A 23,254-nucleotide genomic window follows, 5' to 3' on the forward strand; every position below is an offset into this window, starting at 1 on the left:
TTCATGCATGTATAGCAGCAGCTTCATCTACAATATACAATACAAAATTATGTATATCTTTCAAAACCCAGATTTATTTTTTGTGCATTTATGAATGAAGCTAATTTTTACACAGAAAAAGCTGTTTGACCAATTTCTTTTTTTCTGTATAGGCCCACTCCTGATGCCTTTTCAATTTATTTTTTTTTCCTAATTTTATCTTTTAGTTTTGGATGTTAATCAATTTCTAATTTCATTGTTTCAAGACCAAATTTACTGTGTTAACCAAAATGCCAAATAATTTCCAAATCAAGGGCTTATTTGGATGTAGCCTTGGCCCTTGTCAAAGTAGCTTTCTTTTGCTGCTACGCGGGATAATGTTTTTGCTCAATTTTAATCCATGCAGCATAAAGCCACTGCACTTATGTTACATACGCTGCTGAACCCAGCTCCCACCCTGTGACAGGACACAGACATCCAGGTTTCAGCAGTGCAAGCGATGGCCATGCCTGCATCCTGCTTTTTTCCTTCTGCTGAATTATGTTCAACGGTTTGTAGATAACAAAACATGACATGAGGCTGGAGCAAATCCTGTCACACCTCTCTGAATGAATTATTAACAGGGGTTTCATTCTTCTCTCACTGCTTCTGCTCTTACACCAGCGTGGTGCCATTTGGTCTGCTGGAATCACTCCTGTTTTGCACTGAGACAAGAGAGAGGACTTAAAGACCTGAATACATAAAGGCAAGCTACTATCATAAATTCATGTCAGAAGTCCAGCTGCAAACCTTGCCATGGAAAGGGCTGAATTTCTCTTGCAACTAGGAACAGCAACATATATAGCCATGTATGAGAAAAGGTTTCATACTTCTTGATATCCAGCAATGGCTTTATAGGAGAAACCACCTTCCAGGTGACTTCTTTAGGGATAACCTAGAACCTGAGCCACCCTCTGCCCTAAGCCACAGTGGTGCAAACCTATACTTTGTGGTCCAGCTATAGATTTGGTGGCCCAGCTCTCCTGGTCTCATGGGACACCTTTTCAGCCGAGGCTGATTCAGATTTTAAATCCAGAAACAGACTTGCACAATGCGTTAATCCTCCCTTTGCCACAGCAGAGCCCACCAGACTTCCTGCAGTAATTTCAGGCCCAGGCTTTAACTCCTGCCAAGCCTGCGCACAGGTTTTGCAAAGACGTCTAATTTACAGTGTCATGATTTCAAATAATGGACAAAAACTTTATTATTAGATAATCTATTCCTGGTGTCCTTTGCCCTCACTGTTAGAAACAGTTGCTGTATTTTTAGGTTGAATTTGTTGAACTTGAGGCGCTAGTCATCTGTTGTTAGGCATCTTCTCCTATCATGCCAGGCTTCACTACGGGTCAGTTGCCACTAAGCATTGCTTTGGGTAATTAAAAAAACAGAGCTTCTTTCTAATTGTCATCATTCCTTCAGATTTCTAATCATGCTGCAGAGACTTTGCCATTTTTAACACCCCACTTCCAGCAGTTTCGTGGAATTCCAGTATCGAAGCACTGCTCTCTCCCTCTGTTTGCTGGGTTATTTCCCTGCATATTGAGGGATTGTATTAGTCACCTCATTTATCGGACCTGCCCAAAAGCTTGTGTCCTGTTGAACAGTCATCCCAATCCCTAAGTCCTTCTCAGCCGCTGTTTTCCAAGAAACGTCCCCCAGAGTGACCTACTTTCCTCTTCCCGAGATGTGGTTTTATTAAAATGCATGTTGTACCATTGATCTGTTTTTCACTGTGATCCAGATCAGTCAGTATAATTCCCTTATCCGTAATATCACTTACTACTCCGCTCACTTTGTGTGTTGTCAGCAAAGATTTTATATTTTCTTCCAGATGCTGTTAAAGTCCAGATTAAGGACAGTTCTTATTCTGAAGGATCCCTCACCATGAGACACTCATCACTGAATTTACAGTGTCATCACTGTTTACAATTACTTTTTGAGATCCATCACCCGTTTTAAATTAATTTAAAATATGTTTACTTGGCTTGGTACAAAGCTCGTGTTTTCATCACAATGTCCCATGGTATCAGATTCCTCTCTGAAATCTAAGGATATTATATCAGTGCAGTTACCGTCATCAGCATAATTTGTAATCAAATCAAAGTACCATATCAGTTTTACAAGAACTATTCCCATGAAATCATGCTAACTAGCATTAATTATGCTATTTCTTTCCTGCATGTATCTTGTAGCAGCCTCACCATGACTTTGCCTAGTATCATTTTCACATTAAATGGTCTATCATCATCCCACTCGTCCTTTCAAAATACTGCAATAACCTCCCTTGCTGGGAAGAAACTTGCAGGGAAGTGGCACCTCTGAAACAATTCCCTGATGGATAACAAATGAGGAGACATGGGAGACTTCATGATTCGGGACAGGCAGACCTAAATTAATTTATGCTGGGCTCTAATATGGCCTGGAAAGTGGTGGGTGATGCAGGGTGGTGGCATGTGCATGGCACCCCCAGGGTCTGCAGTAACTGTCAGGTGGGATACTGGTCTTACTGGGGTCTTTTTTGGGGACAGAAGGGCAAGATGGCAATAGTTCAGCCTTATTTTGCAGACTTCTCATGGGATGGGAGCTGCTGAGACTTGTGTCAAACTCAGACAGGTCCCAGCCTGTTCGAAAACAAGGAAAGGACTGAAGTCTGATGGTAACAGGTTCTCTTGGCCATCCGAGTGCTACTCTATGCCTTTGCCTCAGGACCAATTGTTTCCAAAATTTAGGTACAGCATCTCTTACTGCAGTATAAATGAGAACTTTCTTGTTCCTGTTCTAGCCATGCAGAAATCTTTCAGTTATTCAAGAAAAAGACATTATAATAGAGCAAACTATTATTATTTTCTTACTGTCAGTGTTTGCTTCTCAACATTATCATTATTTAATCTATCACTGCGCTGACAATTTTCCTGTGCATTCTGGAGCATATGAACTCCTAATAATGAAAGGTCTAACTGTCCCTAGTCATGTTAAGTGTGGTTAGAAAAACTAAAAATAAAATGATTTGATTTTCCAATAGCACGTATTCTCAATTACACTTTATCATAGTTTACAAGCTAATTCACTATCTCTGATAGCTCAGAAAGACTGAATATATTTCAGCTCCAGCAATGATACAGGGAAGAAAAGGGATGTTGACTCAGGGGCCAGGGAAGCCTACAAGTATGAGCATGTTAGGAAGAAAACTTGCTGGGCTGATCTGTGTGTCTACGGCATGTAAGATCGCCACCAAGCCAACCTCTTGCTATTCTCAGAAAACCTCTTGATAGAGATGTGAACTGTTTCACGTTATTTCTTTCCTATTTCAGTCTCACTTTTCCAATGTTTTGGGCTAGTCTTCCCACTGCTTTTTAGGTTTGAATCCAATTTAGTTAAACTGATGCAAAGTCATGAGTGAACATTCTTATGTCAGCTTAGAATATGTTAAAGGGGTTTCGCCTGAACTTGTAAATCCACCAGTAGAAGCTAAGCCTTCATAAGCCAGATTTAAATTGATTTGAGAGAGTCCGTGCACAAATCACTCTAGTAATTAAACTAGTGCAGCTTTTGCTGATATCAACGTTTGCTCAATTTGCGTATGTTTAATAAAGACTTGGAGTGAGGTCATCATATGACATAGGAGTGAAAGCTCTAATTAATGTCGGTAGCACAACATCGCTTTGTGCCAGCTAAGGATCTGCAGATTGCTTTTGTTTTATTTTGTGAATAACCTTTAAAATATTGCCTGTTTGCTGAAAAGATCGTGGTGAACAAAGCAATTCAGGTTTGGGTGCCCAGATGAATAGAGCCTCTTGAATCCTTTTGTCTTAGTACTAGCACAGAGGAGAGTGGTCTGCAACAAGATTTGTCTGATCTTCACCCACAAAAATAATGTGATTTAGATAATCACAAGGTCTGTAGGACAAAGCCATAGATCCCCAATTCTGGTCATCCATAGAACAGGCAAAATATGGGTACAGGGTTTTCATAAATTGCTCTATCACCATATTTCCTGGATTATATCTATCTTGGTCATTAGGCTCTCTAGCCTTCAGTCTGTCTTACTGCAAGGGTATTGCAATGAGAACAGTTAATTGCTAGGAGCTCAGTGCATGAACTACACATTTTAGTCACTGATGATTCAGACCAAAATTTTGTCTACGGGAAAGCTTCACCCTGAATATACCTCAGTATGAAAGCTGTAGCATTTTCTTTGGCCTAGTAGAGAGATTTGTGATCATCAGACAATGTAAGTTGTTTTACGTATAATTTTGTCACAGATTTGATTTCTCTTACTATGCAATCTGCAAGATTAGCAGTAACCTCAGCTCATACAGAACACAGTTGTCATCATCTGCAAGTCATGCATGGTGCAAGGAGTTAAATAAAGGGCTTATCTAGACAAGAATTGCTTAGTGTAGCAGGTAGGCTTAACAAATAAACAGGTATGCTGTGCAGATATAGCCACGCTGGCAAAGGAATGCAGAAGGGAAAGAGATGGATGCACAAGATGGAGCAACAAACACAAGCTACATGGTTTTAATGTTAATCCTGACATTCCATATTAAAACTGCAATCTGTTCAAAGGAAAGATTTTATATAACCATTCATTTGCTTTCCCCATCTTTAGCATTTCTAATTTTTGCTTTAATTATTAGTGAAAAGTCCTTAAGAACTTTCCCAGCCAGTCTCATTTTAATACATGTCAAAAGCAGGGAGCAAACTTGTAGCTTGGTTATTCCCCTGATACGCCTTATAATTGAGAGGTAATTGTTAGCCAGATGCTTCCTCGACCAAAAAGCTGTTTTTTAAAGCGCAATATGACAAGTTAGGCAGCAGGATTAGTTTATCATTAAATCCACTGGAGGATAAGCTGTGATGATACAATTGCAATCAAGACAAAGGAGGGATTTCTGATTTTGTTGTTTTGATACAGCATTATCATTCATTTCCTTTTGCAGACTGAATGAAGACAAAACCACGTGCAACTGTTCCCTGTTATGTGCTTGATGTCACACAGTAGAGCTTTGATCGATGCTTTATATAGTCTTACCCTCATCCCTTCAAATCGTGACAATGCTCTTAATGGTCGCAGGGCTCGGAGGGTCCTGAGGGATTTAATGGGACCCATCTCAGAGTATCCAAGTGTATTGGCGATGAGGCTTATTAAGGAGACCTGAATGGAGACACAAAGCAAAAATCCAATCTGTTAGTACAGTCCTGCCATTTTCCTTCTCTTCTGACTTTCTTTCCTGAAAAGAAACATCTGGTTAGTTGGTAACAGCTGAAACAGTGGGGGAAAAAAAAAAAAACAAACCACCTTAAATGGAAGCCATTAAATTAGACCAACACAGAAAAAAGGAGGTTTTTACATCACACATATACAGAACTCTTACCAACTCACAACACCTTTGTTTCCAGTTTAATGCAAAATTTATAGAAATGCAGACATTCAAAGATGTCTGTTTTCTTTTAACTAAGCACACAGAAATCCTTTTATTGTCAGCTTGCACAAAGTTGGTGAGAAAAGAGATCACCGTTACAAAACTACCACTCTGTGATGCCCATGCTGTAGGTTTCCTGTACAATCCTCAAGGTGTGTGTAACTTCCACGACTGAAAATAAGATGAGTCACATAAGTGTTATAATTTAGGGCTTTCTGGATGAAAGCACCTGTAAGATCTAACCATTTCCAGCAGAGATAAAAGATTTTAGCATTACCATTCAATTATCAATCTTAAACTTACTAATTAGAAACAAGTCTTCTAGATTGGTGATAGACATGACTTTATACCGTAGACTTTAAGAGAATGAAGTGCATGACTCTCTGATTCTGCACTTTTTCCCTTTTTCTGGTTTCTACACAGCCTCTAAGGGAGCAAGAAACTTGACAGGTGCTCAACATTGAGGTTCAGACCTCTCAAAGACTATTTCTTTGAAATAAACGACATATTTCCAAAACTGGAGACAGCATGGAGGGGTTCCAATGCTCTTCATGTTCTCAGAGCTTTTGTAGCGCCCAGCTGGTCAGACATGTGGATGCTATCAGGAACAGGTCTGGAGTCTGGATGAACTGAATGGCAGTGGAGATTACAGGTCAGATTAACAAACACGTAGAGCAACTGGGTTTTACATGCTTAAGTCAGTGTTCACAGCCTGCGAATTTAGGGAGTGAGAAACAAACAGCTCTCCAACAGCACACGTATCATACTAATTTGCATGGATTAAAAAAGGAACCAAAATTAGTCCTCACATATTATAAAATATTATTTTCTTAGAAGAGAGAGACCTATGCATATTACTGGTCACAGTTCCCTTACTCCTGTCTTTAGCTGTTTCAACAGCCCCAGTTATCATGGTATCAGTTTGTCTCACGCTCACCAATGTGAGTGTGCAAAGCTTACCTGGAAGGAGTGTGGCTTTATTGTCATTTTAAAGATAGAAGTGAAGTCTCAAAACAGGGATTCTTCTACACTATGTAAAAAATAGGTGCTTAATGTAAAAGGAAACTCTAGGCTCCTCCATGAAGACAGACAGGTCTGGTCAGAAACCTTCCTTTTCATTTTAGGATGGGATGATTTTCCCTCGGAACCCTAATTCTGGCTGACCAGCCCAGCACCACCCATGAGGTTTGTGATAAAGCAGTGATAGGTTACTGGTTGGACTCGATGATCTTAAGGGTCTTTTCCAACCTTAATGATTCTATGATTCTATGATTCTATAAGACGAGCCTGGTCCCCTAAGTCGTGAGCTAGTGTCCTCTACGGAGCAACCTTTCTCCTGAATATGCATTCATTTATGTACCAGCGCTGTCTGCGCAGCTAAGCATCTTTATAAAACTTGCACAATTTGATAAATTATTTACCTATTGATGGCTTTATTGTGGCATGTGGGTGACAGTAAGCCTAAGGGCAGGAGATCTTCAAAACACCAAGCCTGGGCTAGATGCAGTGGGCTGGATATCTGCCGGGATAAGACAGCCCAGATCTGCAGATGACGAAGTGGCACAGAGGCTGCCTGTCACGCTTTAACATGTCACTCTTTAATAAGGTGTGACACAAACTCACCTCTCACGTACAGACTCAGTGGCTGATGTGGAAGGAAGGTCTTAGTAAACACTTCTGCATTTTAGTGTTGAGTGTGCTGTAAAAACATCTCAGCAGACAGGCAGACTGGATTCAAGGTCTGATATCTTAAGACCCTTAGATACTGGGGAGGTAAAAATCACCAGTGAAGCCTTTGCTTCCATCTCTAAGAAAGCAGATCTGAACCCGTGACATGAGCATGCCTAAGAAGTTATTTTGGAGTAAGAAATGCTATAGGTTTGACATATATTCACTAGTAATGCTTCTTTCACCTAAATCCTGCTCAGTCAATGCTCACAGTTGAAGATGAAAATCTGGGTTTGACTTCAAAACCGTCTTAAACTCACCAACGCTTCCAAACAGGGGCAGCACCCATTTTCTGTCTTCCCTGTTTCTTACCAACCTTGATTACATCCTGTACTCTGAAGATGCATTAACATACAGTCCAAAGCCTTCTCCTTTCATTCACTCTCCCCATTGACTTAATGTTGCCTAAATAAGGAGAAAGGGCTGAAGGATTTGTCTAATAGCAGTAAGCAAACGCATAGCATACTTATATACTAAAGCCATTCAACTATGGCATCTTAAAACTGTAATATAATTGGCATTATTGAGATATCATGATAGGAGTAACACTGTGGCACGTATTTCTGTCTTTGGTGGAAAGCTTAGTGCAGAAAATGACCTTAACCCCACAAAGCCTTGGAGCTCCCTGTCCAGAAAGGCTGGACGTGTAAGAAAAACAGCTCGATGATAGCATGCTCAGTGATAGAAACCAAGATCCATACACTCACATACTAAGGGAAGCTCATTAATTTGTAAAATGAATGTAGAAATTTAAAAGAAAATTAATCAAATACAGAGCACTCAACACCCTTCTTTGCCAGCTTCACCCACAATGTCTGAAAGTCAGATCTTCTTGAGGTCTTCAAACTGCCTTGGTTCATGCATCTGCATGCTTCCTCCCTCATATCCTATAACTCCTCTTTCTCTCAAGGCAGAAGATACTCTGTTCAAATCCTGCAAGACCAGACTTTGGATCTGAGCGTGTAACCATTTTCTTTAAGAGTGCCGTAAATGTCACCCTGAAACACATCACAGGTGCTGTTGTCCTCCTGACACAGATTTACACAGCATTAGATATCTCTTCAGAGGATTAGGCCGTGAAGCTGTGTGATATTTGGCAACGATTTACAATGCTGGAGTCAAAACTGAGTTTGAGACAACTTGTTTAAATGCTCGTCTGTTGGTTTTGAAGGTATCCCCGTCAAATTTTATTTATAGGAGAATTACTAATGCAGAGACTTGGCCATTTGGACGTGATTAAAAGTGACCCAGAAGGCTATTTTTAGGAAAAAAGTCAAGCAGTTTTCAAAATTGGTGCTGACTGCCCCACATAATCACAGCAAAAGGTGAAGTCAGCTGTTTCTGTTAGGTTTTTTTCCTGTTACAAGGCTGTGCAGCCCAGAGATGCTCTAAGGTTCTGCTCTGTGCTCTGCTGGGTATCAGAAACTCACTGGTACCTCCAGGGTCAACATAACCTCCAGATTCACAATATGGCACACATTCCTAATCTTTTCTCTTTGCAAATACTTCTGCAGGTTTTTCAGGGAAAAAAAAACAAACCTGAAGACCAGGCAGCGCTGTAACATTGTGGAGAGCAGGTGAATCCTAAGGAGTCACTGTTGCCTAGAACCATTTCCCATAAGATGCACAACCTGCTGTTGGGCTTGAGCTTTCACCTCACCTTCACCTTTCACATGGCAGGTGTGCTAACAGGTAAGCTACAGAGTCTCTCATCCTCCTGTGCACTTCTTCTGACCCAAGAAGCCTTATTATTCTTATTTGCAGATGCTTTGCTTCTAGCATCTCCCTTGAGGGTCTTTCCAGAACCTGCTAGATCTTACTAAGAAGCTTTCACAGCTTTTTGTCTAAACCTTCCTTCCCTTAACTTAATCAAGTAATAATGTTCTTCATGTTAGCTTTAGACTGTTCCTTAGCCCCTTGACTTGCTGTTTATTCTGCTCCTCTGAAGACCCCAGGATGATGCTCTCACTGGAATTTGCTATCTAGCGTGAACCCCAGTGTACAACCTGGCCAGCAACGAGGGTCCCTAAGGTGGGGAGTGGTCCTTATAATTCAGTATATGCAATCCTGCCTCCACAGACATTAACGACAAAAATGTCACCAACCACAGCGGCTAGGATTTCAGTCACGTGGCAGCTCTTCCTTTTTGCTTTCTTCAGATCATCTCAGCACAGGCCAACAAGAGCTCAGCCTTGGTGTTGTCAGTGACTTCCCAAAACTTATTCCATCCTGAAAGAGTGGAAACCCTGAAAGAGTCAGCATTTACTGCCTGGCTCAATGGAAGGGTTTCCCAGCAAAGCCCAGGGTCTAGGCAAAGCCACGTTGACGCTACCTGCACAGCTTGGCTTCTTCTTGCCATTGTAGACAGGCAGGTGGTGTTGAGTTCTCTCTTACCCTGGCATTTAAGGAAGTTTGTTGCCCCCATTCCTTACTTTCTTTGCCCAAAGACAGTTTTATCTATATATCTATGTATCTATATATCATCTATAGCGATACCTATAAATATATGATATCTATTTACCTGTATTTCTGTATTTCTATAGTCCTACATATTCCTACATGCAAGTTTATCTACATAGATTTTACAGTGGTTTGTATGGCAGCCTCCTCGAGCTGAGTAAAGGGAGAGATAAATGAACGCCACAGCTTTAATTTTTGCATTTTCAGTGTTATGCTCAAGGAAAAAATTAGAGCTTTTAAATCTTGTGACTGCATTGAACACTAGAAATACCAGCCATGGGAATTACCAGGCTGGTGTTTTGAAAGCCAGCCTCCTGTCATCTATGTGGCTTAGTGGCATTAGCAGCTCAGGTCTACAGTGCCCCATTGTATGACATTCGTATGTGTTTCCAGGGCAAAATCAAGAAGAATCAGTGAATTTAGACTGCTAGAATACAGGCAATGATCTCTTTCAGAGACTAGCCTCCCTGATAACTGTTCAAAGTTATTGATAATATGTTCTAATGAGATTAATGTCTGAATTTCTTAATTATTTTGACAATCCACTACTAGATTATATTTGACCAAAAAAAAGCCTTGTCCAGGAACCAGGACATTTTTTCAGTAACTGCCACATTTTTGTTTTATTATTTTAGTGGAATATTGTTGGTCTTGAGATAAGAAATACAACTCATGTATTTGTACCCAGGTGGCACTCATGTAGTGTTAGGTTCCCGGTGTGCTCACATTGGTGCTTACAGCAATTCATCAGTTAACAGATATGCGGCATTTTTGGACAATTAAAATTGTTCACTATGAACACCCAGAAATAAAGTTATACAATAGGTGTATATGTGTTCACCACCTGACAGTGACTTAAGAAATCAGTGTTGTAAACCAATGTAAACCCCAGTAAAACTGTCAGAAGAGAATTTTAAGGCTGCAGAAAAACAATTATAAAGTAGGAAGTGCAATAATGCAGCTTCCTTTCAGCACACGCAGGGTAAACGGTCTTTAATCAAAAGATCACAGACTCTTTTTCCCAAGGGGCTATTGTATTTATAACAGTAGTGGGGTTCCTTCCTATATGCATACATTTTAGTAGCATGCACAGACTCCCTAGCCATGAAATTATGCTGGCAACAGTAATCTGAAGGGCGCAGTCTTTGGGAGCAGTGTTTCACCTGAATCTGACAGCGTTTCCTATAGCGAGGAGGTGGGTTTGAGCTGGAATAGGGACTGCTTCGTTGTTTTTCGTGTTCCTTCCCACCAGCCTAATAGCACATCATTTCAGATATAACCAGCGAGCATCCACTGGACCGAGCTGGAAGCAGACCTGAGCAGCACCATTCAAAGGCAAATGCTACTCAGCACAGACTACATTTTTGAATTAACCCCAGATCACCACTGAGATGAATTAACAGCAGAGCCCAGGGAACAAGGAGTTCTGCCTGGGCAATAGTAAAAATCCTCTTTGGCTGGTCACATAAATCTTAAAACCCATGAGAACAACGAGAACCTTTACTAAATATCTGCCTGCTGCAGGACACAGCTGTGAGTGATACCCTGCAAGCTGCTGTCTCAGGGAGAAGGGGAGACCTCCTTCCCAGTTTGGGCCATAGCATATGTTTTATGCAGCTAAGGATTTCATCAAATTAACCTGCTTGTTCAAATTAGCGGGGAGGGAGTGAGGAAAAAAAGGACATCCGAAAGGGAACACAGCAGCTGAGTTGAAAGCTCTGGCCACTTATTTAAATAAGCAGTTTCAGCTAATGCAGGCCCCCAGTGCTTTCAAATAGCTTTTTATGTGCCCCAGGAACACCTGTCTCTCTCTCTCTCTCCTTAATTATGCTTTTAAAAAAAGAGTAGAAGAAAGAGCTTGGATTACTTTGGGTGCTTCTTTTCAATCCAGTCTGGTTTCTCCTGTCCACTGCTGCCAAGGACAGCATTACCCAAAGAGCAGATATTGCAGCCTGGTGTCTTTAAAAGCCAGGCCTGCAGTCCCAAGTTGCTCCCCTTGATTTGAAAGGAACAAAATTAGGTCTGTACCCCAAATGCAAACAGAGAAAACTACAGGAAAGGGGGAATTTGCAAAGATAATTGAAATACATAGAGGTTCTTGTTGCCACTCTAAAATATTGTTGGGTGAAAAGGGCTTGTAATGAGGTTGTTATTCCCTTGCATCTACCATTTCTGAGCAGACATTTGTTATCACCATATTTTCTTAAAATATCTCTTTACCCTTTCACTCTGACATTGCATTTTCTGCCATACAGATGCCTAATTGTATGATTGCACCTGTCAATCCAGAAATTGCATATTATGAATGAAGGGCATAAAGTTAAGGAAAGTCTTAAAATTAGGACGTGAGAGAGAGACTAAGGTGACCTAAACCAAATTCCCACCTCTGTTACCTGTTTCCTTGAGTCACAACCCTCATATTCAGGTAAAGACCGCAGACTCCTTAGGGCTGCTCTGGAGTAAGTCTGTGGCATGGAGATGAAAGCGCGTCTGCAAATGAGTTAATGAACAGCTTCCCTCACCAGCAGAGGAGTTCATTACTGCTTGTGGAGTGCTCTCGTGTATTATAATATGATGCGTTACACGAGTGCCTAGATTAATTATAAACAAAAATTATCTCCTGGAAAGCCCGACGCTACTTCTTATAACTCAGGTTAAGAAAGGCTTTTACATCATCCACTCACAGTTTTTTTTCCAGGACATTTCCTCTTATTTTTAAATTTTTTTTGTTTCCCCATCTACTATTCAAACTAAGGCTGTGAAACTCTGTTAATATTCCATCTTCTCAGCTTGTTTCCTGGTCCTCATGTCCAAGCTTTTTGAGGTAATGTTTCCTTTTCAGAGGGCAGCCTTGTTGCAAACAGCATGTGCCACTCCTGTTGACTTAAATGCTTTTAAATAAATCATTCCTGCATCCTAATTGCTTCCTGGCGGTTTCCAGAAGAACCTCTTTACGTCTCGCTGTTCTCTTAATCTGCCACCTCCTTTACACCTGCTCAGGCTTTTCTAACAACTCCAGTCAATTCCCAAGGCAGATGGCTGAGAATCAAGAATTAAACCTCAGGTAATTTCTGAGGGCGAGTCGAACAACCTGCTGCTGCGAGCTTACCTCCAGCAAGATGGCAAACTGACTTATCAATTTGCAGTTTTCCCACCCCACCCTTTCCAAATGGACTTTCAGCCTGTCTCAAGTCACCTTTCCACTGCAACCAGACAACTTTGCCAGACCTCTGAGTCCCATTTACTAGCACCGGGTTGGGATGGATGAGAGATTGCTGTGACTTTTGGGGACCACATGACACTCCTTGATCAGCCAAACCTTGGCCAAGACACAAAGTCTTTCTCCTTGTTGCAGTGGTGGCTGTGTGGGTCCAGCTGCCTTGAAGTCTAGTATTTCTACCGGGATTTAGAGCAAAAGAATTTCTTCATCATCACTATGTTCTGTTTCTCATCCAGATGCCATGCAGAGACAGCCTTTATTTAAGGCAGCTGAAGAGGAAAGATATTCTCCCCTTAAAAAAGATCTCCAAAAACACCACACGATTCATCGCAGAGTACCTTCTTGATGCTGAATGCTGTTGTCAGGAGTAGACGGGAATATGCTTGATTATTATTTATTATTTGAAGATAGTGTTATAACGCCAGGGGTGCACATAGTGATTACTGAGAGAACATTTCCCTGGGGGCTCAGCCCCATCGACTCTGCTCCATTTCCATTGCAGCCGGTGGGAGTTTAGGTGCTGAGCTGAAGGGATGCTTATTTCTGGGCAGGATTAGGATGAACCCTACTTACATAGGACACAATGTAAAGAAAAAAAAAAGAAAAAGAAAAAAAAAATCTGTTTGTACTGTTTCCACAAGGTGCTGTTCTGGATTTGCTCAATTCCCTAAAGAATTTATTTAATCAAATGTTCCAAATCAATATGAAAAACACCAAGTTGATGTGGGAAATATGACAGCCTTAGCTTGAAAAATCATCTCTGTTTAGTTGGATTCTTGAATCTGAGTTGATCCTGATACTGTGTTGAATGTGCTAGGATGGAGAGGGACTCTGAAGAATTATAGGTTCCCTGATTTCTGCCAGAAAGGACAACGGTACAAGTCGGAATACATACTACAAGTACGAGTCCTCATCTTCATTTGCCTTAGCACAAAGCACCCAAAAGCCAGTCATATCAGGGTAGGAGGCCAGCACAAAGTCTCTACACCACTGGGGTACAGCTTTCAAGTTTCACCCCAATTCCTTTAATCTCTCACCCCTTAATAAAGAATCCCTGACCCCTCTGCAGGCTGCATCGCTCCCTTCACTTCTTCCTTCCCCCTCCTCCTGGCACCAGGCTCTCAGCAGCTGGATCCTGGCCATCCTGGATGGAGCCACAAGGGTGGTGGGAAGATGTTTTCCAGTCTGCAACAGCTGGGGTTGTAAAGGTGCTGGTCATCAGGGAAAGGAACTGTAGCACAATCCTCCTCTGTCCTTGCAGTGCATGTGGGACTCTGTCTGGACTGTTAAATACAGCCTACATCTCTGTCCCAGCTCTGATCCTCCATGCAAGGGAGAACATCTCTGTATAAGGAATTTGGTTGCTACACTCACAGAAATGGAAAGGGCCAAGCAAGCTGCACGCAAGAGCTCAAGGGTTTTATTCATTATTTTCTTTTTAAGCATATTCTTCTAAAAAGGACATTGAAATGTGCTCCATCTTTAAATAACTTCAAGAAATAAAAATGGTTGGTAAACCTAGTTCAGCACAATCTGAGTGGAGATGGGTTTTTTACACCACTTTCAAAAGTTGAAATTCTCCCTCAGTAATTGAAATTGTTCAGTAATTGCAGTAATTCTTCATATTGCAACCATTTCACAAGGTGTAGGCAGGCAGTGAGCTACACTTACAGCTGGACTTTTCTCCTTTCCTTCATTTACTGTCCCTTTTCCTCCAGCTGAAGCATGCTTTGTCCTGCTGTGCCTTGTCTGAAACCGAGCTTGTGCTTCCACTTGGCAAAGCCCAGTTGCTCTCCTTTTAGCATCTATGTGGTAACTAACATGAGGTGCAAACCAAGATAAGACAAGACATTTGGATGTTTTTGCATGTGTTATGTTGAGATAAAGCGTGGGGAGTCAGAAGGGAGATTTACAGCATCCGCTGACCTGCTAACACACATTAAAACCACTTATCTCATCTTCATGTGGAATTTTTTTTTTTCACTTATCCTGAATTAGCCAACACATAGTAAACCAGTATTTTTTTCTTTTTTTTTTTTTTCCTTCAAAACCGGGCTCCCTGGTTTCTGGAGAGATATTTTCTTTCCTATTAGTTATCTGCCATCAGCAGAGGCCCAGAAGAATGTGGATTGAGGCATTTTCAAAAATCTGACATGAGCATTTGCTTTGAGGAACTGGAAAAAAACTAGTCAAAAATGAACTCTGAAGTAATAGTACTCTCTTGTAACCCGTGGATTTTTGGTAACTCACAGAGAGCACTAATAAGTTCATTCTTAAGATGCTTCTGCAAGTGACAAGCTTTATTATTTTAACTTTGCCTCAGCTGTATTTTTGTCATTCTGTTCCTGTGTGCTTTTCTGAACAGAAACTAGACAAAATTTGCATGCTTTTAGGATAGTTTCCCAAGAATACAAATTGGATTTCAGTGCTGTTTGGAAGCAACTCATTACAGCAGATTGTGTAATTACTGGTAAAGCAAACAGAAATCACCTTGCTAATCAACAGGGAATACAGATGGAAAAAACAATTAAAGTAATCAGAAGCCATCAATATTTACTTCACACAGCAAGTTTTTAACTGTCACTTAAAGACAATCCAACACAAGGGCATAATTCAATTCAATTTTTAACTAGGGATAGAAAGACTGTTTTAAATTTTTCATCTCAAACTCAAAGATTATTATCTGCTTTTTAACTTCTCTGGCAGTGAAGTATCCTAACTAGAAATCTTAGAGCATATGCTTTCCAGGGAACTATCTTGGAAAATGTAGTATCTGTATTTTTTTAAGCATTCAGTGAAAACGGTGATGCATTTAACAACTGAACATCCGTGAGCAGTTCTCAAACAAGCAAACAGGAAATTTGGCAGCAAACAGGAAATTTGGAAAGCTGCTCAATGGGGAATACAGATCTCTAGGTACAAACTCAGCAGCTCCAGGCAAACACCAGAACTGTGTTGTGTTATAACCATTCACAAAATGCAGGGGGGAAACCTACATATTATTTTACTTTCATAAAAACATCTACAAAATCCTGCCTAGTGGACTTGTTGAATAACTCATTTGAGATGTCTGGCCTCAAAATCCACTGCTAAGCCTTGCTTGAACTATTTTGCAGACAGATATACTGCTTAAAGCTGTTGTGAGCCCCTGCCTCTACAGCAGCAAAGCAGGCTCTCTGGGAAAAGGGATGGAAGGAGCAATCTTTCTCCATGGTGACTCAGCTGGAGTGAAACTGGTGGGGCATCAGGGCAAAAATTGAGAACTAGAGATGATCTTCCTCTCCCCGCTGCAGGACGTCACATTAAAGCCCATTGCTGGAGATGACTGAAGGGGAAGGAGGCTGCCAGCATGTTTAAAAAAGCAATTGCTTAAAAAATTAGCTTTCCCAAGTATCAAATCTTGAAAGATGGGATAATCTTAGAAAGAATTGGTGGAGAAACCCCCACCTCCTCTCATGCCTGAAATCAGTAAAAGACAATCAGGTTTTTTTAAGCCTGGATTGGGTCTAACCTTTGGTCAATTAAATTGAACCCAAAAGCTGCAATGGAGATGATGGATTTGTGGTAATGGACTTTTGTAGAGAGATCACATTAGTGCCCGTTTAAGACGATTTTTCTGTGTATGCCACAGGCAATGAAACTTGGCTGTGACTTTTTTCCTGAGCATTCTTACTAATGAGTTAGGGACTTTACATCGCTTCCCCAAGAGCTTTCTCGTGACAGCTTCTGTAGGGTACCAGTCTCTCCCCTCTGCCTTCAATGCATGATCAGCAAGCGAATAAGCTGTTGACGGCAACACCTCCCGTCTTTGAATGATGCTAAGCTCCAGATTGATGTCTTTCCCAAACTGACCACTGCAATGGAATAATCCATCCCCTGTCAGCAGAGACTGGGACATAGCTCAGAATTAACTGGCTGAAGCTCAAACTAGATAAACTGAAGATAATATTTATAGGTCAGAGGAAACAATTGAAAGGAATATCAAACATGACACCAGCATGCACAACCAGTGGAGTTTATCTGCCCCTTGCTTTAAAACCCAACTGTCTGCCTGTCGCAGGACATGCTTGGTTGAGAGCAGTTTTCATAAACATTCGTTCTGAATGCCATGCGCCTCAGTCTCTGGCCAAGTTCAGACTCCTTGTTTAATCTGCTTTGTATGAAGAGGTTTTGATGAATGCTTGGAAAATATCTATTCTTTGTGAAAATATTTGCCTGTGCATCCTAGCAAAGTGGATTGTGCATAAACACCATTCCTGATGGTGATATTGATGTCTGTCTACACTTCAGATATACTATGGTCTCTGCTTTTCCCTCATTTGAAAAGAGCTGTGGACTGAGTGGCCATCACTCCAATTCATGTGCATAAAGAAGCTATATTTGCAGTGTAGAAGAGGGTGCCTTTTAGCAGTATAATTCCAGGGAGGTAACATGTGTAGAGATACATTAATGCTTTTTGTTCAGTATATCCAAATTTCAGCAGACATCTAAGGCATCTTTCCCAGGTGCTCTAAGTTGAAATGAGCCTGTATTTTGTGGTTTGATTACTCCTTTCTCCCTTCCTCCCAAAGAAATCTGTTGCAGCATTGTTGATAGGACTTTATTGTATTGCAATGTATTTAAAAGCGCTCTCTTACGGTTTTGCTACACTAGCACACTTCTTTGAGATGCAGAGAAGCCCATTATCAGAGATCATCCTTTAGGGATTCTACATCCAGCAAAAATAGCTCTCAGTTTGTGGATTACTCTGTGTTTTGATGTTCAGGCTTTGCGAGACAGAATTTTCTTTCATAATCCACAATTTCGAGATGGAGCCTTTGCTGTTCCACAGGCCCAAATCAGTGTCAAAGGTCTTTCACAAGGCAGGGTAAGTAAAAAAAAAAAAAAATAAAAAAATCAGTAGCAATATGCTTATACCCTCTCTGGGTTCACTTCCGAATTAGAAATGGTGAATACTTGCAAATTTTGAGCTGGTTTTATGAATTATTCACAACAGAGAAAGGATTCTGAGTTGCATTTGTACAATGAGAAAATACAGATGATAGATGGTTTCACATGTCCAATGAAAAATCAACCATCGCAGCTTGAATTTTGAATACCAATACCAAACTGCTAATGAATAATTTGCAGATCAGGAATTTTTAAGTGAATAATTTTAAACAAATAAATTTGAGAAAATCAGACAAGTGGTTCATCTGCTTCTTTTGGAGCAGCTAATTTGCCCATTCACTCCCTTCTGCAGCTCAGTTGCTGTGATTTGGTTCTCAAAGGACCAAAAAGAAAATGTAAATTGAAGTAAAAAGTGTGCTGGAAAAATGATAGCATGTTACTTTGCCAATTCAGAGTGACAGGGTGTGTGAGCAATATGGTAGGAGAAGAGCATCTGTTAAACCTGCTAAAAATATAGTACCAGATTCTCATAATCCACATTGGGAAATGACTTTGAAGAAAAGAATGGAGCATGGGGAAAAGCTTTATTCATTGAGAACACTAAGGGGCAAGCGATTTCCTAGAGTCAATTAATAACTAAAACAACTCAAGGGTGGGACAATTTTTTGGCTAGATTGGGAGCCTGCAAAAACAACATTTAAGTGTGGGTTAAGAAAATAAAAACCTCTGGGTCAGTAAGAAGGCTCTGGGGTGGATTTACAGGCAATAAGGGGAGTCTCAGGAGCCCATGGTCCCCTTTCCCCCATAGCACTGTTTTATGCCATATGGGCTCTGGATGTGTGTCAGGGGAGATGAAGCCCCTTTCTCCAGCTCACCTGTGGCTGCCTCTATAACATGTCATTATACCCACAAACCCCACACTTTGAAAGCAAACATGTGCCTAAATTTTTGGGTTACGAACTAACTTTGCATTCTCATGTAGCTCCTGTTCCAAGGGGGCTTTTTGCATGTGGGACAGGATTTAGCTTAGTTTCTCTTTTACTCTCTTTGGTATTAATTAGACGTAATGCTATAAAGTATGTATTTCTAACAAGTGTGGAACTCATTTCAAACTGTGAATGATGCAGCAGAGCTCCATACGGTTTCAGTGAATTAATTGTGAAATTATTCCTATCAGGAAGACCCCTACTTATAGTTGTGACAATATTCAGCTCTCATCCAGCCCTTCTAGTCTTCAGAAGCTCTTTAAAACGATAACTCCAATAACAAATTCCAGAAAGCCCATGTCACACTTTAGGTGAGTCCTATTAGTCCCATTTTACAGATGGAGAAACCAGGAAAGAAAAGCTATGTCACTCGACCTAAAGCACAGTAAGTACAGTTTTCAGGGTTGGGCTATAACTTAGGAACTGGTGGTTTCCAGTTTTGTGGTTAGATAATTAAACCAGGCCTTCCTCTTCTATTGAAGCTAATCTGTGAAAAATGAGTGCCTTCCCTTTATGAGGTTTCCAAGCATGTAGGCAAAGAGGAATTTATGACCTACAATTTATGTAAAGAACTTCCTTTTCGTAAATCAATTTATTAAAGCTCTGGAGAAGCTTCCAAAGGCTCTGATCCAGCAGTGCACTTAGACATGTCCATAACTTCAAACAAGTAAATCGTCCCATTGAAGTGCTTTCCTGGACTGGGGCCAAAGAAAGTACAGTTCTCCCCTGAGTCAAGGTTCAGATGTAAAATGGGGAAAAATAATTTATCAAAAGTTTAATAAGTTACACAGTCATGTCAGAGCTCTGCCAGCCTTCCAGATTAATACCTCAAGCTAATAAGAAATGGCCTCAGGGAGATAATTGCCTCCTTATTGATACGCTGTGAGGAAATGTTAAACATCATCTGGAGGATGCGATGTTGCTGGCTTTTCCTGAATTTGCCAGATCCCACAACCAGGCAATGTGAAACTTCTGAGGGGACATGCCTGGTACTAGCAACACTCCTGGGGCATGAGCTCCCTTTTGTTCAACTGTTACTCGCTTTTAAGGACTATCCTCATTGGAGAACTAAGTATTGTAATATTTCAAGGATTTAGAGTATTTCGTAAGGCTTTGCAATAGTGAAATCACTGACAAGAGAACTATTCACACCTTCTTCTGGACTCCTTCACTGGTAAATACTTGGGAGATGGTACTGAACATACTGTTACACACTGCTGGCAGCCTCGCCAGGAAACTACGCCAAGGACAGCGTCTCTAATCTGCTGAAAGACTTGTGTGTCGAGGTCATGTGCGGAGCAGTCGGAGGTAACCGGACCTTGTGCTAGCCGGGAGCATGGAATGAGATGTTAAATGCTAAAAGAAAGAGCGAGTTCCTAGGGACGAGCAGGGAATGTGACTCAAATTAGCAGGGTGACACCTCTACGTAACGACACAAAGCGGTCTTCTCCACTCTGGCGCACTGATTCCTGGGGATGCACAGCTACATATCAAGACCTCCTTTGAGCTTTGCCTAGGGTTGTTACTCAGAATCAGAGTGACAGCTGTCATTTTGCAAATGCAAAGCTGCCAGACTTAACAGCCTGTTCTTACGCATTATAAAATCCAACACAGGAAGCATCGTAGTTCCAAAATGATACTTACATCTACAATAAGGAAGTCAAGCCAGCACCAGGCATTGGTGAAATACTTCTTGAAGCCATAAGCCACCCATTTCAGGAGCATTTCCAAGACAAAGATGTAAGTGAATATTCTGTCAGCATATTCCAGCATGGTTTTTATGTTTTTCCGATCTTCAAGGTAAATATCTTCAAAAGCCTGGAAGTACAAAAGAGTGATTAAAAATTTCTCCTAAGCTGTATTGGAAAGCATCGGTGCTGCACTGCAAGTCTGTAGTATTATTTGATGGGATATCATGTACTGTCTGTGATTTCTGATATATTTTAACGTTCCCATCAGAAAGAGTGCACAGGCAGAAATAGGACTGACGGTAACCTAAGAGAAATCTGTTCAGCTTTCCCTTATAATGGACACATGCTTAGTTATCTCTCTCCAGCCTCTACTGGCTGTACTGACTAGACATGCTTTGAGTGTAAGAAGAGCTTAAGCACCCTAAATTTGGGAACGTGAATCTGTGAGCAGGGTGCTACCCCAAGCTGCCCGAGGGAATCCTGCCTCAGCTCCTCTTGGCTGTGCCACTGCTGTCGGGGCACCTCAGGTGTGCCAGGGCATAGGACGCCTGTCTTTAGGAGGCAGAATCCAACCCTTACATTTAGTCAAATACATCTTATTGCTAAGGCTGACAAATTGGGTTATTAACCTGCCTATGTTACAGAGTACTGGAGTTCCCTGGCTTCTGTTCAGCAATCACATTTCAGGTAGCTACAACTATCTGCCTCAAGAAATGCTCATTATTATTCACTTAGCAGAACAATTATGTTTTAAAGGTCAAGGTATCCTATCTACCCATCTCATCTGTCTCTCTAACTAATCTTATGCAGGGCATCATCAAAGGACTTTCAGTATCTGTATCAAATACAAGCAACTTAATAACCCCTTTAAAATATTTAAGATATAAACCAATATGCCTACTAAAATAAAACAAATAAGGTTGTCTCATAATTTAGCTTTCACTTTATAATGTACGTCAAATAAAATGCTGGATCCTAGTGCCAGGATTGCATATATACCGCCCATTTTGGGGCTTCTAAGCTGAGCAGTGGTTACGGTCTGCTTCCCCAGCTACTCAGTGACTGTCATTACACAAACTGCTCCCATGTCCCTGTAACCTGGATAACCCAAGCTTTGATATGTTACTCTTGTCCCATCGTGTGACCCAGAGCACTTGCAAGCAAGAAACAACATTATTTGAGAGGGTCAGTGCTAATCACCTTAATTATCTGCATTTACATATTTCAAAATCTGTAGCCACTTTCTGAGGAACTTCAAAAAGTTAGCAAACACCCAGTGCCTAGAGATACAAGAAGTGTGTTACTTGTCACTCAAGCAGTCACACTGCTCTTTTGCCTGCCAGGGAAGAGTAATTAAACTGACAAGAAAGCTTTGGCAGCCTGTGCCAAAGCTTGTCCATTTGTCCCCACACTTTGGGGTGACGTTTTCACTGCAAGTCCATCTCCTATCTTGCCTTCAAAAATGATATTTCAAGAGTGTGAAAGAGCTGTTGGAGAAAGCCACAGAAAACAATACACAGAGAGATTGGAGTTTATCACTTCTTGTAGGGGCTCACTCACTTTGTCAGATGACTTGCTGTACTTTGCAATTACTGCAAAAATAACAACAGACTATTTAAAGTGATTTCCTATTCTCCCTCCTTTGCTCTCCCTATTTTCTACTAACTTGTCAAAAAGTACATTGTGTTTTGTCTACTAAAAGCACACTGTGAGTCAGAAAGCAGCTTAATAAGGGATGAAAAATATGCTACCTGAATGTCTCATAGCTTCTGCACGAGCTATGGATGTTACCCAAATGACAAAACGCTGATGCTTTACATTTTTTCACGGTGACAATGCATGAAATCTTTGTGATATAAAACAACAGTAAGGGTTATTTCTTCTGCTTTGCTTTGTGTGTTAAAAAAAGAGTTAAACAGGATACCTGTAGTGTTATCCACAATTACTACTACAACACAGGTTCCCAGTTTGGGTGCTTACGGCTTAAATCCATAAGAAGGGTTTTCAGATCTTTGGCAGTAAACTACAGATATATTCGGATGGTTTAACTACCACACACAAATATATACTGGCTTTTAAACTCCGTTAAGAACTTAGCATGCCCCAGGAATGTAGCCAGATGAGCTAAGTTTTTGGAAGAGCTCACTCCAGAATAACAGAAGAAAACAGTTGTGTGTTGCCTCCAACATCTCCAGTCCAAATACTGAAGCACAGTGCTTATACGTGAGAAAAACGCAGCATAATTTGCCCTTATACAGAATTGCACGGGCTAAATTGAAAATCGCAAAAAGTAAATGAATACATGCAATGAAAATTAAATGAGATTTATATTGCAGTGTTCAGTATCTAAGGCACTTTTAATTACATATGTAAGGAAGTGTATTCATCTAAAATGTATTACAGCAAGCGACATGCCCCCTTTAAAATGTGTTGAAAAATGAACATGCTGATTCTCAAGCTGGTGCAAAAACTGTCAGACTCCATTGATTTCAGCAAAGCTATGACAATTTTCAGCAGCCTACTATTTACCCAAGTTTTTCCGCCTCTTACTTTTCATAACAAAATAAAATCCCCTTGGTGAAATTTCAGCCCATCCTTGGTGGACCTGGAGAACAGTCCATTCCTTTCCTTTTTCCATTGACATTTATGTATTTCCACCTTCTTGTCTCCCTGCAGAGACTTTCTTTAAACTGCATAAACCCAGTACTTTTGTGTTTTCCTCTTTTTTTAGGCCACTGATAATTTGTGTTGGTCTCCTCTGGAGTTTCTTCAATTAGCCCATGTCTTTTCCAAAGTGCAATGCCCAGAGCTGAAGCCTGTGCTCCAGCTGAGGCC

General features: G+C 40.8%; 1 protein-coding gene across 7 annotated transcripts in view; it reads right to left on the reverse strand.

Moving 5' to 3' along the window:
* The window catches only part of LOC104014886 (sodium channel protein type 5 subunit alpha), a 217,260-nt gene that overhangs the window by 18,009 nt on the left and 175,997 nt on the right, over positions 1-23,254 (reverse strand). For all 7 annotated transcript variants that reach the window (XM_087730822.1, XM_087730859.1, XM_087730851.1 and 4 more), the window contains 2 exons: positions 20,373-20,546; positions 5,054-5,176 (listed from right to left, as the gene is read on the reverse strand). In XM_087730822.1, coding sequence (XP_087586948.1) covers positions 5,054-5,176; positions 20,373-20,546 — 297 coding nt within the window. The remainder of the gene's footprint in view (positions 1-5,053; positions 5,177-20,372; positions 20,547-23,254) is intronic.

This window comes from Nipponia nippon, unplaced genomic scaffold (genome assembly GCF_047370975.1).
Source record: "Nipponia nippon isolate SJK-2023a ecotype South Korea unplaced genomic scaffold, ASM4737097v1 scaffold_1, whole genome shotgun sequence".
Taxonomy (NCBI): domain Eukaryota; kingdom Metazoa; phylum Chordata; class Aves; order Pelecaniformes; family Threskiornithidae; genus Nipponia; species Nipponia nippon.